The sequence below is a fragment of the Hylobates moloch genome, unplaced genomic scaffold (assembly GCF_009828535.3).
Source record: "Hylobates moloch isolate HMO894 unplaced genomic scaffold, HMol_V3 SCAFFOLD_6, whole genome shotgun sequence".
Classification (NCBI taxonomy): Eukaryota; Metazoa; Chordata; class Mammalia; order Primates; family Hylobatidae; genus Hylobates; species Hylobates moloch.
In genome coordinates this window covers 114,130,501-114,153,514 of record NW_026652281.1, presented here as the reverse complement: position 1 = coordinate 114,153,514, position 23,014 = coordinate 114,130,501, and the positions used below count along the sequence as shown (strand labels likewise).

Genomic DNA, 23,014 nt, shown 5'->3' with positions numbered 1-23,014 from the left:
CACTTTGGGAGGCCGAGGTGGGCTGATCACGAGGTCAGGAGATCGAGACCATCCTGGCTAACACGGTGAAACCCCGTCTCTACTAAAAATACAAAAATTAGCCGGGCGTGGTAGCGGGTGCCTGTAGTCCCAGCTACTCGGGAGGCTGAGAAAGGAGAATGGTGTGAACCTGGGAGGCGGAGCGTGCAGTGAGCCGAGTTTGCGCCACTGCACTCCAGCCTGGCCGACAGAGCGAGACTCCATCTCAACAACAACAACAATAACAACAAAAATACAAAAACTAGCTGGGCATGGTGGCAGGTGCCTGTAAATCCCAGCTACTAGGGAGGCTGAGGCAGGAGAATTGCTTGAACCTGGGAGATGGAGGTTGCAGTGAGGCGAAATCATGTCACTGCACTCCAGCCTGGGCAACAAGAGTGAAACTCAGTCTCAAAACACAAACAAAACAAAAAGATTTGGCAGTTGTTAGTATTCTGGCACATTTGTGTACTCTTGCTTTCTGTATATACATACGCACTTTCTCCTGAACTAGTTAGAAGTAATTTGCATCATTGTGACACCTCACCCCTAAGAAAAGGGGCATTCTCTTATATAACCAACTTAACCTTAGTAGGTATTATGTCTATAAGAACATTCCATAATATCACCTAGCATATAGTTCACATTAACATCACAGAAATTCTTCCCCAAATGTTTGTATAATAATATGTTTTGTATAATAATTATTAGTCAAGTTTCCATTAACTTTCATTTCATTTGTTTCCGATTTTTAATTTATTTTAATTAGAAATGATTACTCTAGTATGATAATCCACCCGCCCCAGGTTTGTTTTGTTTGCTTTTAGAGTTCAGACTGTTATAAAATGTCCTCAATTTTGGATTTGTCTGTTTCCTAATGCATAGACTCGGGTTCAACCTTTTTAATACCAGTGCCTCACAGGTGCTACTGCGTATTTTCTTTTGTTGCATATTAGGAGGCACATGCCAGCCTGTCCCATCGCCAGTGGTATTAGCTTGGACCCTTGGTCCCTTTGTTAAGGGGTGACTGCCATTTGTTTTATTGAAAGTGTGCATTTTCTTCTTTGTATAATAATAACATTGTAAGGAGACATTTTAAGACTGTGTGAATGTTTCATTCTTTAATAACTTTCACCCAAAATTTTTAGCAAACATTAAATGGTCCTTTTCTGACTGAATTAATTACACGAGGAGTTTCAAAACGGTGACTTTCTAACTCTAGCCTTTCTTTTAAATTTTGTAGCTGCTATTCTCTTGTGAAAAAAAAAAAAAAGCATTTTCCTCTTTTATATTTTTAGCAGCTTGGTCTTCAAGAAGTTTAAGGCTCTGACTTATTTGAAAGTCTTAACTCATAGAAATGTGTGTGTACCACACAGAGGGAGAGAGAGAGAATGCAAGACTGTGCCCTGGGTCACACACAGGCCAACCATCTGTTCCACTGAGATGGTCCTTCCCACTCTCCTCATCCCTCTCTAGCTTCCTCACTGTTTCTCAAGTGTAGTCAGAATCTTCTACCCTGGGCCTTTGTGCTTCCTTTTTCCCAGACCCTACTTCCCCAGAGAGCTGCATGGCTCACTTTATTCTGTTCTCTGCTCAGATGTCATCTTTCCAGAAGATTTACTGATCACACCATACAATACATCATTCTCTCTCCTTTATTCCGTCTCTTTCTCTCTCTTGTTTAATTCCTTGACTCCCATCAATGCCTGTCATGTGAACTTCATGGGAACAGGCCTTTGTCCCATTGGTTCTACACCTAGACCAGGGCCTGGCCCATAGTAGATGCTCAGTGAATATGTGTTAAATGCAGAAAGGAACACATATATTTATGGATGTTCAATAAGGTTCTAAATGAGACCAAAGACCTTCCCTTGTTTCTGTGCATAGCTTCTTCCAGATGAACACTGAGCCACTCAAGCCCCATGCAGAAATGGGTGGTTATTCTCCCGTCAGCCAGGAACAGCATGTTGGCATCTGACTGGTGCAGTCAGCAGCCGCTCACTTCCCGTCCAATTATTAAAGCCGGCAAAGCCTCAGGATTGCTCCCCCCACCACCTACTGTGACATGATTTTGGGTGAATAAAAACAAATCAGAATTCATCAACTGTGAACAAAATTGTTAACTGTGAACTGTCAACAGTCTGGCTTAAAAAATGGATGATAGGTTGATGAAATACAGTGGAGAAAGCAATTTGAATAAAATGTTAAAAATAATACCCAAAGCATGAGAGGCAAAGTAGAGTGTGGTGTGGTAGAGAAATGTACTTGGTTGAGACCTGTGTGAGCAATGAACCAGAAAGAGGTTGTTAGCTGTGCTTTAAAAGTCATAAAAGAGAAAGATTTACTGGCCATTTGCAGGAAAACATTCACTCATTGCAACCAGTGTATTAGCGTGTTATGCAAAATGGAAGGAAAGATTGGTTGGGAAATCTGCTAGCACATTTATTTTTAAGTAGGTCAACATTTTGAATAAATCTGCCCATTCATGTCGCCATTGGCTCTCGCTTCTTTTTCTGTCTGCAGTGATAAGGGCAGGCAGCTCTGTTTTAGCAGGTCAAGGGTCTAGAATTCCCAGGGGTTTGTATTTATAATAATATGTTGTATATGAATATGGGTTCTAGTATAATGTTTAAAAGTCCTTAACTTATTTCCTAGTTTCTCAACTCTCCTCCTTTAGAGAGTTAGAGTTAATTATTTATTTGACTGCTTCATCATAAAATCAATATAAAGATTTGAATTTTTAATATTTCCTCTTTTCTGGGCATGCGTCACAACTGATACAACTTGGCCAAGTTCTTTAGGTCCAACTGCTCATATCCTGAGGCTGCTGTTTCATAGTTTTTGTTTTGTTTCTTTCCAACAGAGCTGAGCCATCTTGGCACAAAGATCTGTGCTTTATAAACCTAACACAAAGTGTCTTCATTCCTTAGAGTCTCCCTCTTTTTAAAAAATATGGATGGAAAGAATATTAATTTGTTAGTGCTACTGTAACAAAGTGCCACAAACTGGGTGCTTCAACAACAGAGATTTATAGTCTTTACATAGAGTCCTCAGTGTAAGGTGATCAGGTTTTGCTTCTGTGTCTGTTCTTCCCTAGAAAGCACCTAGGAGAAAGGAGGAGGGAGGATGAGGGAAAGTGATTGGGAGAGTAACTTCGAGGGTGAGAATTAGAGAAGTGTTGTGGGAAGAGAACATCTGTGGGAGGCCGTGGGCTCAGGAGCAGAGCTTCACACTCTCAACCCTTCCTGGAGGGCTATCCCAACACTTGCTCATGGAGTTTTCTGGGAGGCGTGGTTCTAGCTTGGTTGTCACCTCCATAGGAGCCTATAAACATTGTTTTATATTTTATCATAAAGTCTTTGATACATAAAAATGTATATATTATTTATAGAAGTTGTCAAGCCTAGTAACAGAACAAAAACCTCAGAATCTAATGCTTACTTTATAAAATAAAACATCATCAATGTTTGTGATGCTTCCTTTGGGCTCCTGTCTGACTAATCCTGCTGCCTCCCATGGGGAGGTGACCCCTATCTTCCTGGTATTTGTCATGGTCCCCTCCCCTGCCAGTTTTTAAAGAAGCTTTTACCACATGTATATGTATCTCTAAATAGCCTGTTTTGAGCTTTATAAAAAATGGAATTATGGCTGGATATGATGGCTCTTGCCTGTAATTCTAGCATTTCGGGAGACTGGGGTGGGAGGATGGTTTGAGCCCAGGAGTTTGAGACCAGCCTGGGCAATATAGTGAGACCCTGTCTCTACAAAACATTTAAAAAAAAGAGCTAAGCATGGTAGCACATACCTGTAGTCCCAGCTACTCATGAGGCTGAGGCAGGAGGATTGCTTGAGCTCAGGAGTTCAAGACTGCAATGAGCTATGATTATGCCACTGCACTCTAGCCAGGGTGACAGAGTGGATGGTTCAGGATGAATGTGTCGAGTACTGAGCTCCAGCACTTCCTTCCTTGTGCAGGCAGATTGGTAAGCACCCAGGGACTGGAACAGAGCTCCAGAGCAACAAAGTGAATTGTGGCTCCCTTCTTTCTGCCTTTGTCATTCAGCAGCTGTTTATTGAACACCTACTCTATGCCAGGGCTCTGTGTATGTCATATCATGCCAGGGATAAAACAGTAACTAAAACCTTTTCTTGCTGTTAAGGCCTTCGTGGTCTAGCAGGAATTAAGTCATTCTGTTGGTCAGCTTTTGCTAAGTTATGCTGTAACAACAAATATCCCCAAACATCATTGGCTTATTATGATAAACCCTATTTCCCTGTTCACATTGTGCGTCAGCTGTGGCTCTGTTCAGAACACTTCAGCTCTGTTCCATGTTCTCTGCCTTCTGGGTCCTGGGCAGAAGGGAGCAGCCCTTACCTGGCACATCATTTTCATGGTAGAGAAGAGCAAGAGAGGTGATGAAACCAGTGATTCTTGACATGTCTGCTCAAACCTGGCTTGCATCCCTCCTACTAACCACCACTGGTTGGAATGAGCATATGGCTAGAGCTGGTGGGAAAGTTGACCCTCCTACAGGGAGATGCTGCTGCAAGACATGGGGCCTGGAACAGAAGTGTGGATTCCTCTCTCAGAGAGAGAAGAGAATGGAGTGAAGAGGGGGAGTCTCACAGTCTATCACAGATACAGTCAAGCAGTAACAGCAATAGCATGATAAGGCTTTATGATAAATGTAATAATTTTGACTTTATAAAATAAATGGACACATAAAAATGTATTTTTCCCCTAAATTAGCTTTAAGGATTCTTTTAATAAGCCAGAGAACCACTGGTCTGAAACAGAGGATTGTTCCAAAGAACTAGCCCAGAAGAGGTGGAGGAGGCAGCAGGCCGGTCATGGCAGCCCTGTCCGGCCCTGGGCAGGTGCACACATGCTGTGCTGAGTGAAAGGAAGCTCCTTGTGCTAGTGACCTGCCTGCTGCCTTCCCGGCATTCCACTTGGCTCACCTTCAGTCCACGTGCTCTCTGTAGCACATCCCATACCTGAGGGCCTCTTTTGTGCCCCATCCCTATGGAGACATATGTCCTGCCTCACCTCATAGTCACATCCACATGGCTTTATAAGGACACACTCTTTTTTGCTTCATCAGCTCAGTTGATGTGTGAGATGTGGGCAATGGCTTATTTTTGTGTAGCCCCCACAATGCCTGCTGCCATGCTGGGCACGTACTAGACACTGAACAAATACGCACAAGAGGGAGTTTTGTATCAAGAGGGAGCCAGCACTCTGTAGGTTTGCTCTGTTGCCCTCTCCCTGAATGGGCAGCTGGCGACTGTATGGGTGATCATTGGAGTGACACAGGAGCGACTTCAGTACATTTAGAACCGGATTTAAAGTATTCTTTCCCTCCATTTCTAATCGACATAGGGACTGAATAGCTTGTCCTGTCACAATGAGCCAGTATTTATCTGCACTCATGTGTGTGGCTTTGCAAATGCAAGTGGACTTTTTTCAAAGGTATGCATTTGTGTTTTCCAAGGGCAAGGACTGTATCTCCTCTTTTCTTTCATTTAAAAGATTCCCCATGGCACCTGATAAGAGCTGCACGCACAGTGGGTGCTCGTTAAATTTCACCTATCTCTTCTTCCTTTGAACCTCCACCAGATACGCATGTGGTCCTGGGCCTGTGGGTCTTTGCAGAGGACCGATTACACACCGGCCTTGATCTTGAGAAATTTACAGACAAAAAAGGAGTAAACTCTCAGACAACACAGATCCAGGCCAATAGCAAAGTTGCATAATTAGCCACACACAGTTCAGTATGGGATGTCTGTATTCCGAAGCCCCATATACACAGTGTTGTGGAATGCATTAAGTGCTTAGCCCTGAGCTTTGTGATCTTTTGCAAGTTACTTAACCTGAGTCTTAATTTCTTCTTCCATAATGTAGGAATAATACAAATGCTGAAATTGTTATAGTCTTTTGCACCTATTAATAACATTCCTCTCTCCTGCCTGTGTTCTGAGAATTCATTGAGACTTAAGAGTAAAGAGCTGACAGAAAAATGACTAAAATATTACCATTGCCACTGATAAAGCATTGATAAGAGGATGTGGATTATGAGCTTCTAGTATTTAATCCTAGAATTAGGTAAACATTTCCACGGAGTCACAAGCTAGTTAGACCACAGGCATCCTCTGATGGGGGGAGACCCGTGTAAACTTAGGTTTTAGACAGTGGAAGCAAGAGCATTCATTCCTCGTTGCTCCCAAGGGGAAGGAGCTGAGCCTCAGATTACCATACAGACTCACGGAAGGGATTGTTACTCTTCCCTCCCAGGAAGAGCATGTGAGCAGGCTGAGAGGAACCAGGAGCGGTATTCCAGCGGTGCTGCCTCCACACTGGAGGAGTGTGGAGAAGATGCCTCAAAGTGAATGGAGGGGGTTCCTGGACCAGATAGGACTCTAGAGATGTGAAGTTTCATATTAATAATTTTATTTTAGAAATAGTGACAGTAGGGGTTACCATCATTAAAGGAAGTCTTCTAGGGCTTCCACAGTGTTTTTAGAAGTTATCCTCTGCATTTGGTAAAATATAAAAGGCCATTTCTTATTCAGTATTCTGTAATTGAGACCTCTACCTGAGGTCGACCTCTCCCTGCTTTGTCTTTGCTTTTGTGAAGCAAAGGGCACTGCTGTTTCTTAGGAGGCGGAGTAGGGATCTGTTGTGGCTGCATTCTTAAGACCTGTTGTGTCTCTCTTTTGCAGTGCAAATTGGAGTTCCATGCTTGTTCTACTGGCAAAAGCCTCACCACCCTCTGTGATGGGCCCTGTCCGTGTCTCCCAGAGCCTGAGCCACCAAAGCACAAGGCAGAAAGGAATGGTGAGTGGGGGTCTCCTCCAGAGAATTCCTGGGCGGGAATGGGGGGTCACGGAGGGTTGATGTGGCCGAGCTCTGTCCCAGGCACCAGGAACAAACTGGAGAAATCAGCAGACATGACAGGTAAGTACTCCAGATTTAGGGACCCTAAACCAAATTGCCTTCAACTACCATTAAAAAGAAGAACAAGAGCCTTTGAAAATAATCCTGTTAGACCAGGATATCCACTAGGTTCTTTTAGAGGTCATATTCGCTATGGTGTGGGAGGAGCATGTTTTTCAGCATCTAAGACCAGGACCTGCCCTGGGGTACATCTTAGTCTTTCTTGAACTCTAATCTTTTGAATCCTTTGAACTTCTCAAGGCCAAATATCAAAACAGAGACTGCAGAGATATCACAACAGTGGAGATAGTTCTCCCCTAAAGTATTTCCTTATTAATATATTCTGCTTGTAAGGCAGCACAGAGTCAGGGGACAGATGAAAGAGAATACCTCCCTAGGGGTAACTGTTTCTCTTCCATGGCTGAGAGGGGCAGGAAAGGTTGGGCTTATTTGGATGTTTTCATGATGGAGAAGGTAATGTTGTCCCACTGGTCTCAGCCTCTTTTTGAGCCTTCCTTGGTGAGACCCAAGACAGACGTTTGAATTTGCCTTCTGTGGAACTGGGCTTTCTCAGCTGTAGTTGGCTTTTCTTGGAAATTGTTGCATTTCTCTGTGTGTGTGTGTGTGTGTGTGTGTGTGTGTGTGTGTGTGTGTGTGTGTGTATGCTTATGTTTTTAAATCTAGGAGTGATTTGTAATGGAGTGGAATGAATGGGGTGTGAGCGTTTATCTATTTGGCTCTTTATAAGTTATGTTGTCTTTTCCAGGGCAAATAAATGATGAAGATTTCAAGTCTAAATGTGATCATGGTAACTTCAGGAATATTGTGTTAAAGGCTGTTGAGGAGGTTTAAGTCAGGATGTGGAAGGACGTTGTAAACCACAAAACACTGTGATTACAAATAATCTCCAATTATTATTCTTGATTTCTAAAAAGCTAATCTCGTTGCAGTTAGGCCTGATTCATTTAGTTATAAATGCAGTAAGAAAAGTTAACTAATATACATAAGCCTCTTTGTAGTTTGGTCAGAAAATCTAAAGCCATGCGGTGTTAAGCAACTACATAGCCCAGAAAATTAACTTCTGTCTGGAAATTTCTTAAAAATCTTAGGAAATTTCAGAAGCCTCTCTTATTCTAGGTATATTGTTTATTGCTTTTATTCTGAGGCTAGACAACACCATGTTGCCAGCCGGGTGTGGTGGCTCATACCTGTAATCCCAGCACTTTGGGAGACCGAGGTGGGTGGATAACTGGAGGTCAGGAGTTCAAGGCCAGCCTGGCCAACATGATGAAACCCCACCTCTACCAAAAATACAAAAATCAGCCAGGCATGGTGGCTGGTGCCTGTAATCCCAGCTACTCAGGGGGCTGAGGCATTCTTTGAAATGAAACACTTAAGTAATAATGCTTTACCTGGACAAAATTGAGCAAGGGAAGGCTGACCTTTTCCTTTGATTTGACACCTCTTTCCATGCAGCTCTCACAATAATTTGTGACAGGCAACAGGGCTGACCTGAGGTGGTGGCAGTTCAAATGAAGAGGAGGGCATGGGTACAAGGGAGAGATCAGAGATGAAATAAAAGGCAACTTTCAGTTGGCAACTGAGCTGTGGAGAGAGGGAGGAAGAAGAGCTGAGTATTCAGTCCACCTTCCCTTACCTGTCAGCAGCCCCTTCCAGAAGCTGCAGGCAGTGGGCGTGGTGTCCACAGGCAGTCCTGGCCTCTGAGACACATGGCTCTGGACCGCAGGAGGAGCTGTTTTATTTCTGTGCCTATTGCAGAAATGAGAGTTTACAGTCTTATAAATGCAGGTCTGTAGAAACTGTGGCAATACACACACTCACACACACACATACGCACACACAAACTGTTGTGTTGATATTTTATTTTCAACCTTACCTCTATTCTGAACCTTATTTCTGAGGTGAAACATTTATGAAGTCACTCCCAGGTCAATTCTGTTAATGCAGGGCTGTACCTGAATTCCAGGAAGTAGAAGTTGGCTGAGGGCTTAGGAGCTACAGTATTGGTGGGAGGCTTTTCCTGGTGTTTTCTCTTTCTTTGGGATCCATCCACTTAGATGGAGTTCTTAATATCTTCAGTTAGGCCAGTGGTGTTCATTCTCACTGCATCTACCGAGAGACCTGTACTCACCTTGTCCACTAAGGTCATGGTGAATCCTCTTTCTTCTCTGTTAGATTCCTCTGGGTTTACTAGCCCTCTCAGCTTCTTCTTGGCCCTGTTCAGGGGCACAGAAAACTTGAGGAGGCCCTTCTGTGGTTTTCTGGCATCAAGAAAGACTGTAGTGAGGTTGCTATCTCAAGCCTTCTCTTCATGGATCTGTTCCGTTAGACCAAGATATGCACTAGGTTTTTTAGAGGTGCCTGGCAACCGTTTCTACTCAATGCAGAGCACAGTTTTATGAGGCTTGCCTCAAATTGGCTTTCAAGCTGGTAGCCAAACACAGGTCCTCTTTACTCCCAGGGCTCCCCACCTGTCTCAGGTTTCAGAATCACCTCTTCCCAACCTCAGGTCCAGAAATGGGTGAGAGATGGGGAGAATTATGGAGAGCAGAATCCAACACTCACCTTCATGATCTTCTCCTTCTCAGAGGTTTAATTCTTGTAGCCCCACTTTGGTCAACACTGGATGTCAGTGTGGAGGATGTATGAGGCAGGTCTAACTCACTCTCTTCCAATCTCCTAGTGTGCTCTGCTTCTCTGCCTCTTCCAGCCTTTGGTCTTTTGAGTTGTAATATATCCAGCTCTGGCAAATCACAAGTCTCTTGTCTCACCTTTAAGTTTCATATTTTTTTTTTTTCAAGGTCAAAGCCAAGTGACTGATTTTTTGTTGTTGTTGTTGTTCTCTTTGTTTATCTGGCATCTCTCCTTTGGCGTGTCCCTTGAAGAGATGGTGGAAGGTGGGACCATCTTTAAAATTTCTGAATATTTCCTACTACACCTCTAAATTACCTTCTGACATGGGCAGGTGACTTCATTGCCTTATCTATCTCGCCTCCATAAAGCCAGTCCAGCCTCAAGAGTATGAAGCAATGGTTATCCACAAAAACAAAAAATAAATAAAGGAAAACACAGTTAAAAAGAGGGAGATGAAATTGAAATCTCTGCTTTGGGCCTGGGGTTCTGTGCATTTTTTCTGAGTCTTTTCAGGAAAGGTCTCTCCCAGTTCCTCTTGGTATTTTTTAGGACCCAACAGTCAGCCCAGTCAGCAAAGTCACTTTTTAGCTCTGACCTGAATTCTTCAGCTCCAGGGCATTGCTGATGCTTTTTCTTCAGTACTCAGTGAAAACCATGAGGAAAGTCTGAGGTCCTGTCTTTATTATTATTTGTAAAGCTTGAAAATCTAAGGAGGAAATAGAGGTCTCTCAAAAGTGGAGGCTTTAAGGTAGATTTTTCAGCTAACCCATAGTCCACCCTTTCTGAACCTGAGCATCTGCCCACCCTGCCCTACTTCCCCTGTTTCAGGGACATAAACCACTCCCTTCCAGCCTGAGCATAGCAGCCCCATTCCCTGCACCTCATCTGAGGAGGGATTTGGAGCTTCCTCTTCCCCGAGGTGAGGACTTGGCAGGGTTGTAGGATTTTGGATCAAGAAGGGTCTCACTTATCCCCTATCACACCATGTTGAGGAGTCTTCTCTGTTCCTCCAAGGTGCCACAGCTTTCCCCATAGGGACCAGGGGAAGGCCAAATGGGTGGGGCCTCAGATCTCCCCAAGAGCGACTCCATTGTTACATGTTACCCCTTAGATTACACCTGTGGGAAGAGTTTGACCACCGCTGGTCTTTATTCAGTCCACATTCACCAGAAGAGAACCCTGGAGGCTCACTGAGAAAAGATCCTTGTGTGCCGTCAGCTGACAGCTCACCTGACCCTGGGTCTAGTGAGTTTGTTCCTATCACGTGTGGGTACATCCTCAGTCACAGTCAGCAGCATCTTTAGCCTGAAGATGGTGGCAGGTCTGTATGGTGGGAGTTAAATTTAATTTCTCCTCGGTCTGAAGTCACTTGCCCACATCTTACAGTATTAACCATCAGGCAGAGAATGTCACCACACTCCCAAACCAGCAAGGTTTAGAATGGCATCCTACAGACGCTCTCCCACCCGCCCCCTCCACTCTATCTCTAGAAGAGGAAACAGAACATTCTCCAAGGACAGCTCCTTCTTTTCTTCTGTTGGCACAGATTAGATTAGAAGGGATGTGACTCCAGCCTAAGAAATTATGGAGAAGGCTGTGGAACTGTTACCTGCTTCCTGGCCTGACATGAGCTGAGAGGTAGGAGCAGGATGGGGGCAGGTTTGGTGCAGGAGGGGAGGAAAGAGAACTGCAAGTTTTTCCAACAGGGCGTGCTAAAGAGGAAATAACAACTTCCCTCCAGCTGAGCTATTTAGAACGGTAGAAAAATAGTCTACTGTGATTTTCTTTTCTCAAACGGTGTTTTCAACCCGAGGGCTAGATTCTGGGGGAAACCGTCTTGGGTTGACAGACGGTTGTCCAATTCCATTACTTATCACAAGTGCAGTTGGAAAAATGTGTATAAAAGGGAACAGGAGGCGGTGCAAAAGAGAATGGGGTAAGGAGTTCCTCCTAGCTGTAGTGTCTCAATGGAAAATTCCTGAAAGAATCCTGCTGCAGAGGCTCCTAGAAAAATGGAGATTTATATTTGCATCCAGGAAAGAACATTTTTCTTTAATGCCCATTGTGTAAGAGAGTGAAAGCCTTGGGCTTGCAAACTTGGAATTTAAAAGCAGTTTATACTAACCTTTCTATACCTATTTAGCTTCATTCACTTGTCATTCAGTGCTACATTTGGGTCAGAAATTAAGCACATAAAGGAATATTTAATTTTTAGGGCCTTGTTATTCTAAATGTCGTGACCTTAAAAAAATGCTTGAGAATTAAATTGGCAACTGCATCAAAGAAGAAATACTCATTTGTCAGGACTCTGAGGTAACTGCTGACTTTGACTTTGATCTCGGATTCTTCCTCTTCTGTGAGTTGAACTCCGGGAAAGTTCACCACAGGTTTTCCTGGTCCTCTGAAGTCTATTTGATAGCAAGTGATTGGGGAAAGCTAAAGGTGAACAGAGAAAGAAGGATAAGCTGAGGCAAATGGTAGCTGGGGTCGGAACCAGAGTTCAGTGAATGGGATAGAGGTTTGTGCTAGAAATTAATGGCTTTGATAGTTTGCCCACACAGCACTCTTCTCCTGCTCTTACTGTTTTTTTTTTTATGTACAAAATTAACATACATTCTTTTTTTTTTTAACTTTTAGTTTTAGGGGTATAAGTGCAGGTTGGTTCTATAGATAAATTGCATATCGTGAGGGTTTGGTGTACAGATTATTTCATCTCCCAGATAATAAGCACACCCAATCGGTAATTTTTTGATCCTCACCCTCCTCCCACACTCAACCCTCAGGTAGGCCCTGGTATCTACTGTTCCCTTCTTTGTGTCCATGTGTACTCACTGTTTAGCTCCCATTTATAAGTAAGATGGTGCAGTGTTTGGTTTTCTGTTCATGCATGAGTTTACTTAGGATAATGGCCTCCAGCTCCATCCATGTTGCTGCAAACGATATGATCTCACTCTTTTTTATGGCTATGTAGTATTCTATGGTATATGTGTACCACATTTTATTTATGCAGTTTACCACCAATGGGTTTTTAGGTTGATTCCATGTCTTTGCTATTGTGAATAGTGCTGTGATGAACAGATGCATGCAGGTGTCTTTATGGTAGAACAATTTATATTCCTTTGGGCATATACCCAATAATGGGATTGTTGGGTGAAATGGTAGTTCTGTTTTAAATCCTTTGAGAAATTGCCAAACAGCTTTCCGCAGTGGATGAACTAATTTACAGTCCCACCAGCAGTATATAGGTGTTCCCTTTTCTCTGCAGCCTTGCCAGCATCTGTTATTTTTTTACTTTTTAATAATAGCCATTCCAACTCATGTGAGATGGTATCTCATTGTCATTTTGATATGTGTTTCTCTAATGATTAGTGATGTTGAGCATTTTTTCATATGCTTGCTGGCCATGTATATGTTTTCTTTTGAAAAATGTTCATGTCCCTTGCCCACTTTTTAAGGGAGTTATTTGTTTTTTACTTGTTAATTTAAGTTCCTTAGAGATTCTGGCTATCAGACCTTTGTCAGATGCATAATTTGCAAATATTTTCTCCCATTCTGTGGGTTGTATATTTACTTTGTGGATGTCTGTTTACTCTTTTTTGCTGTGCAGAAGCTCTTTAGTTTAATGAGGTCCTATTTGTCAATTTTTGTTTTTGTTGCAATTGCTTTTGGCATCTTTGTCATAAAATCTTTGCCAAGGTCTATGTCTAGAAGGGCATTTCCTAGGTTTTCTTGAAGAGATTTTATAGTTTTAGGTTTTACATTTAAGTCTTTAATCCATCATCCCAGTTTGGTTATTTATTTATTTATTTTGCATTTGCCTTCAATTATTTTTATATGCATGTAATAATTTTTTAACTGTACTCATCCATAATTGGGATTATATTCTGCATAATGTTTTGCACCCTGCCTTTTATATATCATACATGTATTTTCACGTAAGTACATGTAGACCTATCTAGATATGGGCGTATTTGCCTATCACCAGCTAACCTGCCTACCTGCTTCCTTGAACTCCAGACTTAAATATGTAATGACTACTTAGCATTTCCACTTGGATGCCCCTAGGCATATCAAGCTTAATGTCCAAAATCAAACTCCTAATCTTCCCCCGAAATCTGCTCCTTCGTCCTGCAGTGTTTGCTATTTTAATTAACTGCAACTCTATACTTCTATTTGCTGAATAAAAAGCCAAAAAACAAAAATATACCAACCTTCTTTTTCTCTTACATGCCATATATAACTTATCAGCAAAATCATATTGGCTCCACTTTCAAATACAGTTTCAAACATAACCACTTCTTACCATCTCCACAGAGGAACCACCCCAGAGGTTTAAGACATCCTTGTCTTGTATTGTAATAGCTTCCTAATTGATCTCCTGGTCCTTACTTTCTTTTTTCTTGCTCATGGTAGTCCAACTGATTCTGTAAAATGTAAATCAGATTATGTAATCCCCTGTTTAAGACACTCCATCTTGTTAAGATTAAGAGGAAAAGTTAAAGTCCTTTCAGTGACCTGCAAGGCAACATGATCTGGTCCTCCGTTACGTGTTTGGCCCATCTTTTGCTGCTCTGATCCTTGTGTGCTCAGATCCAGACATGCACGTCTCCCTGGGGCTCCTCAAATGTGCCCTTCACATCACTGCCTCAGGGCTTGGCACTGACCATCTCCTCGGCCAGGACCCTCTTCCCCAGATATCCATGGGGCCACTCCATCAACCACCTCTTTAAATCTTTGCACACATGTCACCTTCTCAGGAAACCTTCCCCTGAACTTCCTACCTACCTTCTCCTATTTATTTTTCTCCGTATCATTTATCAGCTTCTAATATATTCATTCGCTTACCTTTTTTCTTTATTGTCTATCTTGCCCACGCAGAAGGGAAGTTACAGGGAGTCTTTTTGTCTAGATTTTCAATGACTGACAAATGTCAAATGAATCTACCTCATTCTTTTTAAAATGTTGTCCACGGTACATATGTACCATAATATACAATGTTTAAAGTAGTAAACAGATGATTTATGGCACAAGATAGTCTGTATAAGGTGCTTAATTTGTGAATTGTGCTAAGCACTTTATACTTATGTTTAATCCCCCTAACAGTCAAATAATGTTATCTCCTTTGCTGGTGAGAAAATTTGAGATTCGGATCTGTTCAGTACCTTGCCTAAGGCCACACAGATAATAAATGACAGAACAGGGATCTGAAGCCTCTTCTGGAACTTGTGCTCTTACCCTTACATTATACTGTGTTCTTAACCTAAATTCAACGTCCACTGAAAGGTCAGGCTTCCTTTGAAAAACGACGAAGTGCACACCCCACTCTTCCACACATGTGTCCATCCACACACTTTAAGCTAAATTTTCCCAGGCTTTCAGTGCTCAGAGAATATAGCCCTTTACTGAGATCACAGCCCTCACTGATGGGATTTTTCCAAAGTGAAAGAATTAATGTCCTCACACATTTTCTCCTCTCTTTTTCTCAAGCAGGCTTAGCTCTCTGAAGTTTATCAAAAACACTGGCACAGGCTCATTGTTCACCACCATGTTATGCTTTTCTGATAGCTACAAGTTTCCAACCTAGCTCTTAAAGATAAAAATTCATTTGTAATCTGTCCTGAGGTTGACTGTTCTTCCGTTGCCCTGCTATCCATTACTGTGAAAAGAAAAGACAGCATTACAATAAAAAAATAAATTGAAATTATCACCAGACGAAAGTAAGTGGCTTCCACCCCACAAAGCAGGCTGCTTAGTGAAATATTGATAGGCCTCTTTCCTAGATCCAAGTGGTGTATTGGGGCTAGGCCTTTGACAGGGCAGAGAGCAAAGAAAGGTGTGGCTCCTGTCCAACAGGTGTAGTGAGAATCAAATGAGCTCAATTTTAGCTATAAAAGTAGAGTTACAGTTCACAAAATATAACTTTTATCATCATTGTCATATCAATGATGATGATTCTCTGTTTGAAAACCCAAAGTGGCAATTACATATAAAGCAGGAATGTCACTTTGATAATTTAACTTGAGGAATATATAATGATGCCAGATAAAGCTCAGAATCAATAGTTGGTTGAATGTATAGTGACAGATGTTCAGATTGGTTAGAGCTGCAAGCAAAACACAAACAACCATCCAGCTCTCTCCTTAATCCGAAGAGACTGAAGTAAAAGAGGGAACTGAGAGATGTGTTCAAATCACAAAGAGGTAATTAGAGTAAAACCTTGTGTTCCTCTCCTAGTCCCAGAAAGGTCACCTCCAAGGCCCTCCTGCTTGAAAAGAGTGAGCAGAGCTCTATGGCAAGAGAAGAGACCTGCTGACACAGTAGGAGATCTGGTTATGAATCCTATTATTTCAAGGCTTAGAATGAGCTTAAAGCAGCAATAATTTCAGAACAATTTCGGGGAAGTACTGGGAGGTTGAGGAACAGTGATATTAGGAGAGAGGAGACCATAGGGTCTGCAGAATGTGTGAAGCCCTTCTTTCAAGTTTCCCAGTGATGTAGTAGCAGGTCTTCCTGGAGGCAGGTCCTTCATACTTGTGTAAATTTTACCATGTAGAAGGATCTTGAATGAACAAACCCAGCCCACCTATTGCATACCAGTCAGTGATCGGGGGAGGGTCTCAAGAAAGTAGTTGCATGTGTCTGTCTCCTCTCACCCTAGCCAAGAGAGCACCAATTTATTCTGGACTTCTTGGCCTTACTATGTTTGGTCCAAGCTTGAGTCTCCTAAATGGCTGTTGCCACCGAGTCGTGTGTGGAAGTGGAGTGAGGCTGACAACCAAGTGGATCCCCTGGGCTTCACTCAGAAACAGATGTGATCATAGCCACAGCCAAGAAATACTCCCGAAAATGACTTGCAAAAAAACTAAGTTAAAAAAAAAAAAAAAAAGTCTTTTTTTATAAGGGCTACTAATCCTATGGAACTACCCCTGAGAAGTATTACAGAGGCTGAAGAGGCCTAAATCTCTCTCCCTGTATCTCCCAAAATCTTAGAATTTAGGATATTATATCCTAAGCCAGGCTAGTCACCAGGGAGTTTTTGTACTCCAGGACCGTAGCTTGGAGTGGACGGCATCATGTCCCCTAACTCCCTTGACCTGATCTAAATCCAGATCTCAGTCTATGACCTGGTTCCTTTAGGGTGGGATACTGCTGGTTCTCCCCAGCTTCCAGGATCTGGTATCTGTACTTCCCATAGACCCCCTGTCCCCCACCCCCACATGGTTGGGTGGCTGCAACAGCATCCCCTCACCTGCCAGACTTCTGTCTGTGATTCACACCTGCCAGCCTGTCTTCTCCACCAGGGTCTTCAGCTCCAGCTTTTCCTACAGCCTGTTGGCTGCTGTGTGTACCTTGCCCAGGACAGTGCATGGCACAGATTAGGCTGACTTCAATCATTTGTGGAATTAAGTAACTGAGGAAATGTATAGGGTCTTACTGTTTTCCAGGCACATTTATGTACTTGAGATTTTCGTGGCCCCAGACCTTGGAAAATTTGGATTTTGTAGGTGACTTAGGTCCCAAAGTCGAAGAGGCAGTTTCCTCCACCTGAAGGTACTTGTCTATGTACTTCCCTACATGGGTCATTCTGGGGCACGAACTCAGGCTAACAGGTAACTGCTGTGCGTTTCTGGCTCCTCTGCACTGGGAAGATGCCATCATCAGAAGCAAGCTCAGGCAGTCTGTTCTCTCCCTACAGCCTACCTCCCTGACTTGAGAGAAGGGCTCAAGGTGTCTCAAGAAGCAATTATTTTTGCCTTGATGACAGAGGTGTAGCATCCTGTGGTATAGAACATTCTGTTTAGTGTTTCTTTGTGCTCTTGTGAGAACACAACACTTAGAGGAGGGAGTATCTGGAGATTACGAGCATTTGTTCTCTTTTGAGTGAAGAGCTTCTGTTACAAGAATTATACATAGTTCTGTGTTGTGAAATAGTTGGATTAAAATCTGATTACCGTTGTGCCCAAGAGGAAACTTGCCTATTTGGGGAAAGTATAGTGAGTTAAAATAACACAGATCTGTTACTTCCTGTACCTTGCTTCTCAAAGCCTCTGAGCTATATTTAAAATTTAAAGCTTAAAACAATACCCCCAGAGGGTTTTTTTTGCCCTAAAATTGAGGACAGCGACTGGGTCTGTGGTAGTGAGTAATGTATCTTCATCCATTCAGACGTCCATCCAGCCAGCTGGCATTTATTAAGTGCCTGTTCTGTGCCCAGGTCCTATGCTGTTTCTCCCCTAAGTGGGATAACAAGAACTCTTAGGACCAGATACAACCACAGTGTGTTGCTCATGGGTCTGCATATGGAGCTTACTTATGTCTCAGGGTAATAATTGTGTCGAGCTGAGCTGTTTTCCATGTCTTTATAGAGCAGAGTTTATAAGTCCAGGACTCCAATAATTTTTTTTGCTGAGTACATTTCTGTAATTTTGACATACTACCATCGTGGTCTCTGTGGTCAGAAGAGCTAGGCTTCATTTCAGGTGGTTGAAACAAGGAAACCTACTTAAAAATACAGGTGATTCTATTATATTTTGGACCTTATGTACTGGCATTGTAAACTCATTAGATTGTGACCTTCTTGAAAGCAGGGATTATGTCTGATTTATCTTTATATCCCCAGCATAGGGTCTGTCGAGTATATGGTCACCACTAAGTGTAAATATTAATTTGTAATATATCTGTTACATATTTAATTAGAGCAATACTTAATAAATATCTAGATTAAATTTAGTGTGTTTCTACTTCCTGTTATGAGTTGTTTATTCTCCATATGGCAGAGACTGACCTCCTTCTTGGTTTACTCCAAGACTTCTGATTCAAGTTGGCATCTACACTCTCTGGGTGGCTTTCCTTGTTGGCTTTCTGTGATAACCACACTGCTTGTGGGTCCTCTGGGGCCCAGTTTACATAGTTTGTTGCCTCCTTGTCCATGAGCAGCAGCTAAGGGACATCACAGTGTGGCCTTTGCCACATGTGCTGCCTTTGCTTTCTGTCTTCTACAGGAAGACTCCTGTTCCCCTGACCTTCCATGAGCCTAACTCTGTATCTTCAAGGTGTAGGCAAACCTGTTTGCACTTCTCTACTATTTGCCTTCGATTATATATGATGAGACTTGTTGAGAGGGAGTGTTATACACTAGAAAATGCATTGCCCGTGGAAATAGGCAATTGTAAAGTTGAATTCTAGCCCCAGAACTTGCTAGCTGTGTGGCTTTGGGCAAGCTACTTAACTTCTCTGAGTCTCAGTTTTCTCATCTGTAAAAACAAATAGATAGGCCTATCTTGAGAGGTTATTAGAATGAAACAAATTAATTGAGATAATTATGAAAGTGGCTGGCTCTAAAAGGTGCTCAATGAATATTATTTTCCTTCTTTTTTTAATGTGTGTGTGCATGTATGCACACACACACACACACATACACACACCCATTAACATGGATCTGCTCTTTGTACAATTTGACAATACCGGCCTTCCAAAAGACCTTGGAATTCTAGAATTAGTCTTGCAGACATGTAGCAGAGACACTGTTAGTTGTCTAGCCCATAGCCGTTTGATTCTGGTTTTCTTTGAGGAAGAATAAGCTCACCCGCATTCTTATTTTCCCAGTCTCTTCCAGCTGAGGATGTGGCCCTGTGATTCAGTTCTGGCCCGTGAAATGCAAGTAAAGTCTTCTAGAGATTTCTAAGAAAGCTTTTGCTTTTATAACAAACAGGGACAGGCAGAGCTTGTGCTGTGTTTTATCCTTGCAGAGGTGTGAGTGGAGCCGCAGCAGCCCTTTTGTAGCCACAGGGGGCCAAGCTTAAGGCTTCAGACCCACCCCCCACCCATTAAGGATGACTGAGCTGAAGCCCAGAAAGAACCTGGGTCCCCAGTGGCACTATGGAGTAGCTGAAGCAACATTGTGACTGCCTTTCTTCTGATTTCTTGTGTCATAAAGTAAATCCCCATGAATTTATGCCACTGTTAACTAAGCTTTCTTATTTGCAGCTAAACACATTTTCTAATGGAGATACAGCACATCCTTGTTACAGGCAATATTGGTGCAAGGTCAGAAGTTGCCAAGGTGTCAGGAACAATGGCAACTTGGTATCTAGGGAAGGAGGAGACCAGAGATGGCCTCAGGAGCCATCTCTGGTTTACTCTAAGACTTCTGATTCAAGTTGGCCTCTACACTCTCTGGGTGGCTTTCCTTGTTGGCTTTCTGTGATAACCACAACTGACTACTTTGCCCTCTGGCGCCCTGTGCACCTTGGTTGGTTGCCTCCTTGTCCATGAGCAGCAGCTAAGGGACATCACAGTATGGCTCAGAGGTCATGCTCCTTGTCTCAGGACATACACACAAAAGAAATGTAACATACATATAGACTATAGAATGAAGTACTTAAAAGCCCAGGTGTAAGAGTAAGAATAATCTGAGTTCAAATCTTGGCTCTGCCATTTGCCAGATGGGTGACTTGGAAGAATTTGAATTTTAAAAGGCGTATTTTCTTGTGTTTAAGATGGAGATCATAGTCCCTCCCAATATTGTCTCAGGAGCATGTAGTTCCTAGAACTAGCTAAAGGGCTTAGAATGTCCTGGAGAGGGAATGTTTGACCTATGGTTACAAATCATGTGTTTGTCATGCCTTATAAAAACTAACAAGGGAGCAGAAAAATTGTCCCATGGTACCAGCCAGCAAGGCATGCTGGACCAGAACACCCTGTGCCTGCAGTTGAGCAGAAGAAACCACCCAACTGGAGAAAACAGGTATGTGATGGAAGACAGGAGACATAGGCTCATTTAAAATGAGCATTAAAAAAACATAGGAGTTATACATATTTATTATAGAACACTTAAAAATACTGCAAAATACAAAGAATAAATTTTTAAAATTACCCAGCCTCCCAAACTGAATATAATAAAATACTCTTTAAAAATCTTTACTATTAGCTTAATAATACTTAATTAGAGTCCCATATCATCAATTATTCTTTTAAAACCTGATTTTTAATGGCTGCGTGATGTTCAGTTCTATAAAAGTACTATAATTATTGTAACTAGTCCTTTATTATTGAACATTTAGCTTCTCTACTTTCTAGTTATAAATACTGCTTCTATGAACAACAATGTATATTAATTTTGCACACATCTTAATTATTTTCATAGGATGCATTTTTAGCAGTAGAATTTCTCGGTAAAATGGCTTGTATACTGTAAGTCTTCTGTTACATACTAGCAGAAATTCTTTCAGAAAAGATGTGTCACAAGTGATGTGTAGGAATGCCTAGTCAGAGGACCACTATCATTTTTGGATACTGTATTTTTTAAAAGAATTTTTCCACTTTGTGGGTTAAGAAAAAGGTAGCTTTCTTAGCAGGGATTTAGTTTAACAGTATGTGATTGACACTCCAGAACCTAAATAACAGTGGTTTAAACAAAAGAGGGTGTATTTCATTTTCACATAAAATGAGTCAAGTGGTAGGAAGTCCAGGGCTTGTATGAGGCAACCTCAATCATGAGGGAACCAGCCTCCACTTTTATTGCTCAAACAAGTCTACCTCATGGTCCAAGATGTCTGCTAGAGCTCCAGCCATTCCAGCTTTAGTCCAGTCAGTGGGAAAAATTGAAGAGCAAATAAGGGTGTCCTTTTTTTCAAGCAGACCTCTGTGAATTTGGATACAGTTCTGCTTACATCTCAATGGCCATCTCAGTCGGAATTTAGTCTGAGTACAGTCACACCTGGTCCTACCTAGATGCTGGGGAGTACAGAGTTTTCAGGTTGAAAGCAGTAAGCCAGCTGAAAATCAAGGTTCTTATTGCTAGGCAGAAGAATGGGTCTTGGGAGACAATTATCTGACTCCTACACATTTTGATTTCTTACTTCTTTGATCATACTGGAGGTTAAAGGTGTGTATGTGTGTGTGCATGCTATTTGTAAGTATTTTTAAAATGCCCCATATCCTTTATGATTTCCCTTTTAGGATGCTGATTTTTTTTCTCAATAGTTTCTCAGGTTATTCTTTTATATCCTTAATTGGATATGATTTCTTCATATGTAGTTCACTTTTCCCCCAATGTCATTTGTCTTTAACAGTGCTTTCTGATGAACTAAGATTTTGAGGTTTTTATCCAGTCAGGTCCATCATTCTTTTTGTTTAGAATTTCTGGCATTGATATATGTTTATAAATCTCTGTCTTACTCTGAGATCAGATAAAATTTCACCTATGTTTCTATTTTGTACTGTCATGGCTTGAATTTTTCATGTTCGATGCATAAGGCCAGTGGCATTCAAACAGGAAGAAATCATTTCTATAGTAAGCCAGTACTCAAAGCTTTCACCAGGCAGCACCCTTACTCTGTAAGACATGCCCTATTTTCTTTTCTATGCTATCATACCTCATGTTTGAGAAAGATTTTTTGAGGACCCATTCATAGATTGCACTTGTAGTTGGAAAAGTACTACTAATAATCAGTCTAATACTTTTTGGGGTATAATAGGGAAACTGAAACTATATTTTGTGTGTGTGTTTTAAATCACCAGTTCAAAAAAATGATTTTTACTCAATAATTCATCTTTCATCTAACAAGTTATCCGCTTTTTCACATTTTTTCATGGGTATTCTTATCTATTCTCTCTGATGATATTCAAAATCATTTTGAAAACTTTAAAGAAATGATATTTAGATTGGATTTACAAAGTAATTGCAGAAGAACTGATAACTTTAGAGTTAAGTTGTTCCATCTGGAAATGTGGCACACATCTCTCCAAGCCTCCTTGGAAAACGTCTGCAGTTTTCTTTCAGAATACGGGAGTATTTCTCATTACATTTATGACTAGAGAGTCAATGTTTGAGACTGCTTTTTGTGAATGAAATCTGTTTTCCATTTTTGTTAAAATGACTATTTCTTTCAAATAGGAAATCTTGATTCTGACAGTTTTTAGTTTATCATTTTGGATTTTCTTTAGAAAATGATATCATCTGCAGATAATGGGCATTTTTATCTTCCTTTCCAAAGTAAATTTTAAGAAATAGTCATTTATTTATGTCTCACTATTGCTAGACACTCTGTACCTTATGTACGTTTCCATGTAATAGTCCTGAAAACCCAATATTGGGAGGGACTATGATCTCCATCTTAAACACAAGAAAATACGCCTTTTAAAATTCAAATTCTTCCAAGTCACCCATCTGGCAAATGGCAGAGCCAAGATTTGAACTCAGATTATTCTTACTCTTACACCTGGGCTTTTAAGTACTTCATTCTATAGTCTATATGTATGTTACATTTCTTTTTTGTGTGTGTCTTAATGCTTTAGTTAAAACTTTCACAATAAAGTGAATAATACTTTGCTAAGAAGTCCCTGCTATGGTAATTTCCGATATTGCTGGGGCATAAATGGGAATCAAGGCTATGAAGGCCT

At 41.6% G+C, this 23,014-nt stretch overlaps 1 protein-coding gene across 1 annotated transcript in view; it reads left to right on the top strand.

The window, feature by feature from the left end:
• Positions 1–23,014, top strand: part of SPOCK1 (SPARC (osteonectin), cwcv and kazal like domains proteoglycan 1) — a 521,167-nt gene that overhangs the window by 428,996 nt on the left and 69,157 nt on the right. The window contains exon 6 of the mRNA XM_032157971.2: positions 6,742–6,856. Within this exon, the coding sequence (XP_032013862.1) occupies positions 6,742–6,856 (115 nt within the window). The remainder of the gene's footprint in view (positions 1–6,741; positions 6,857–23,014) is intronic.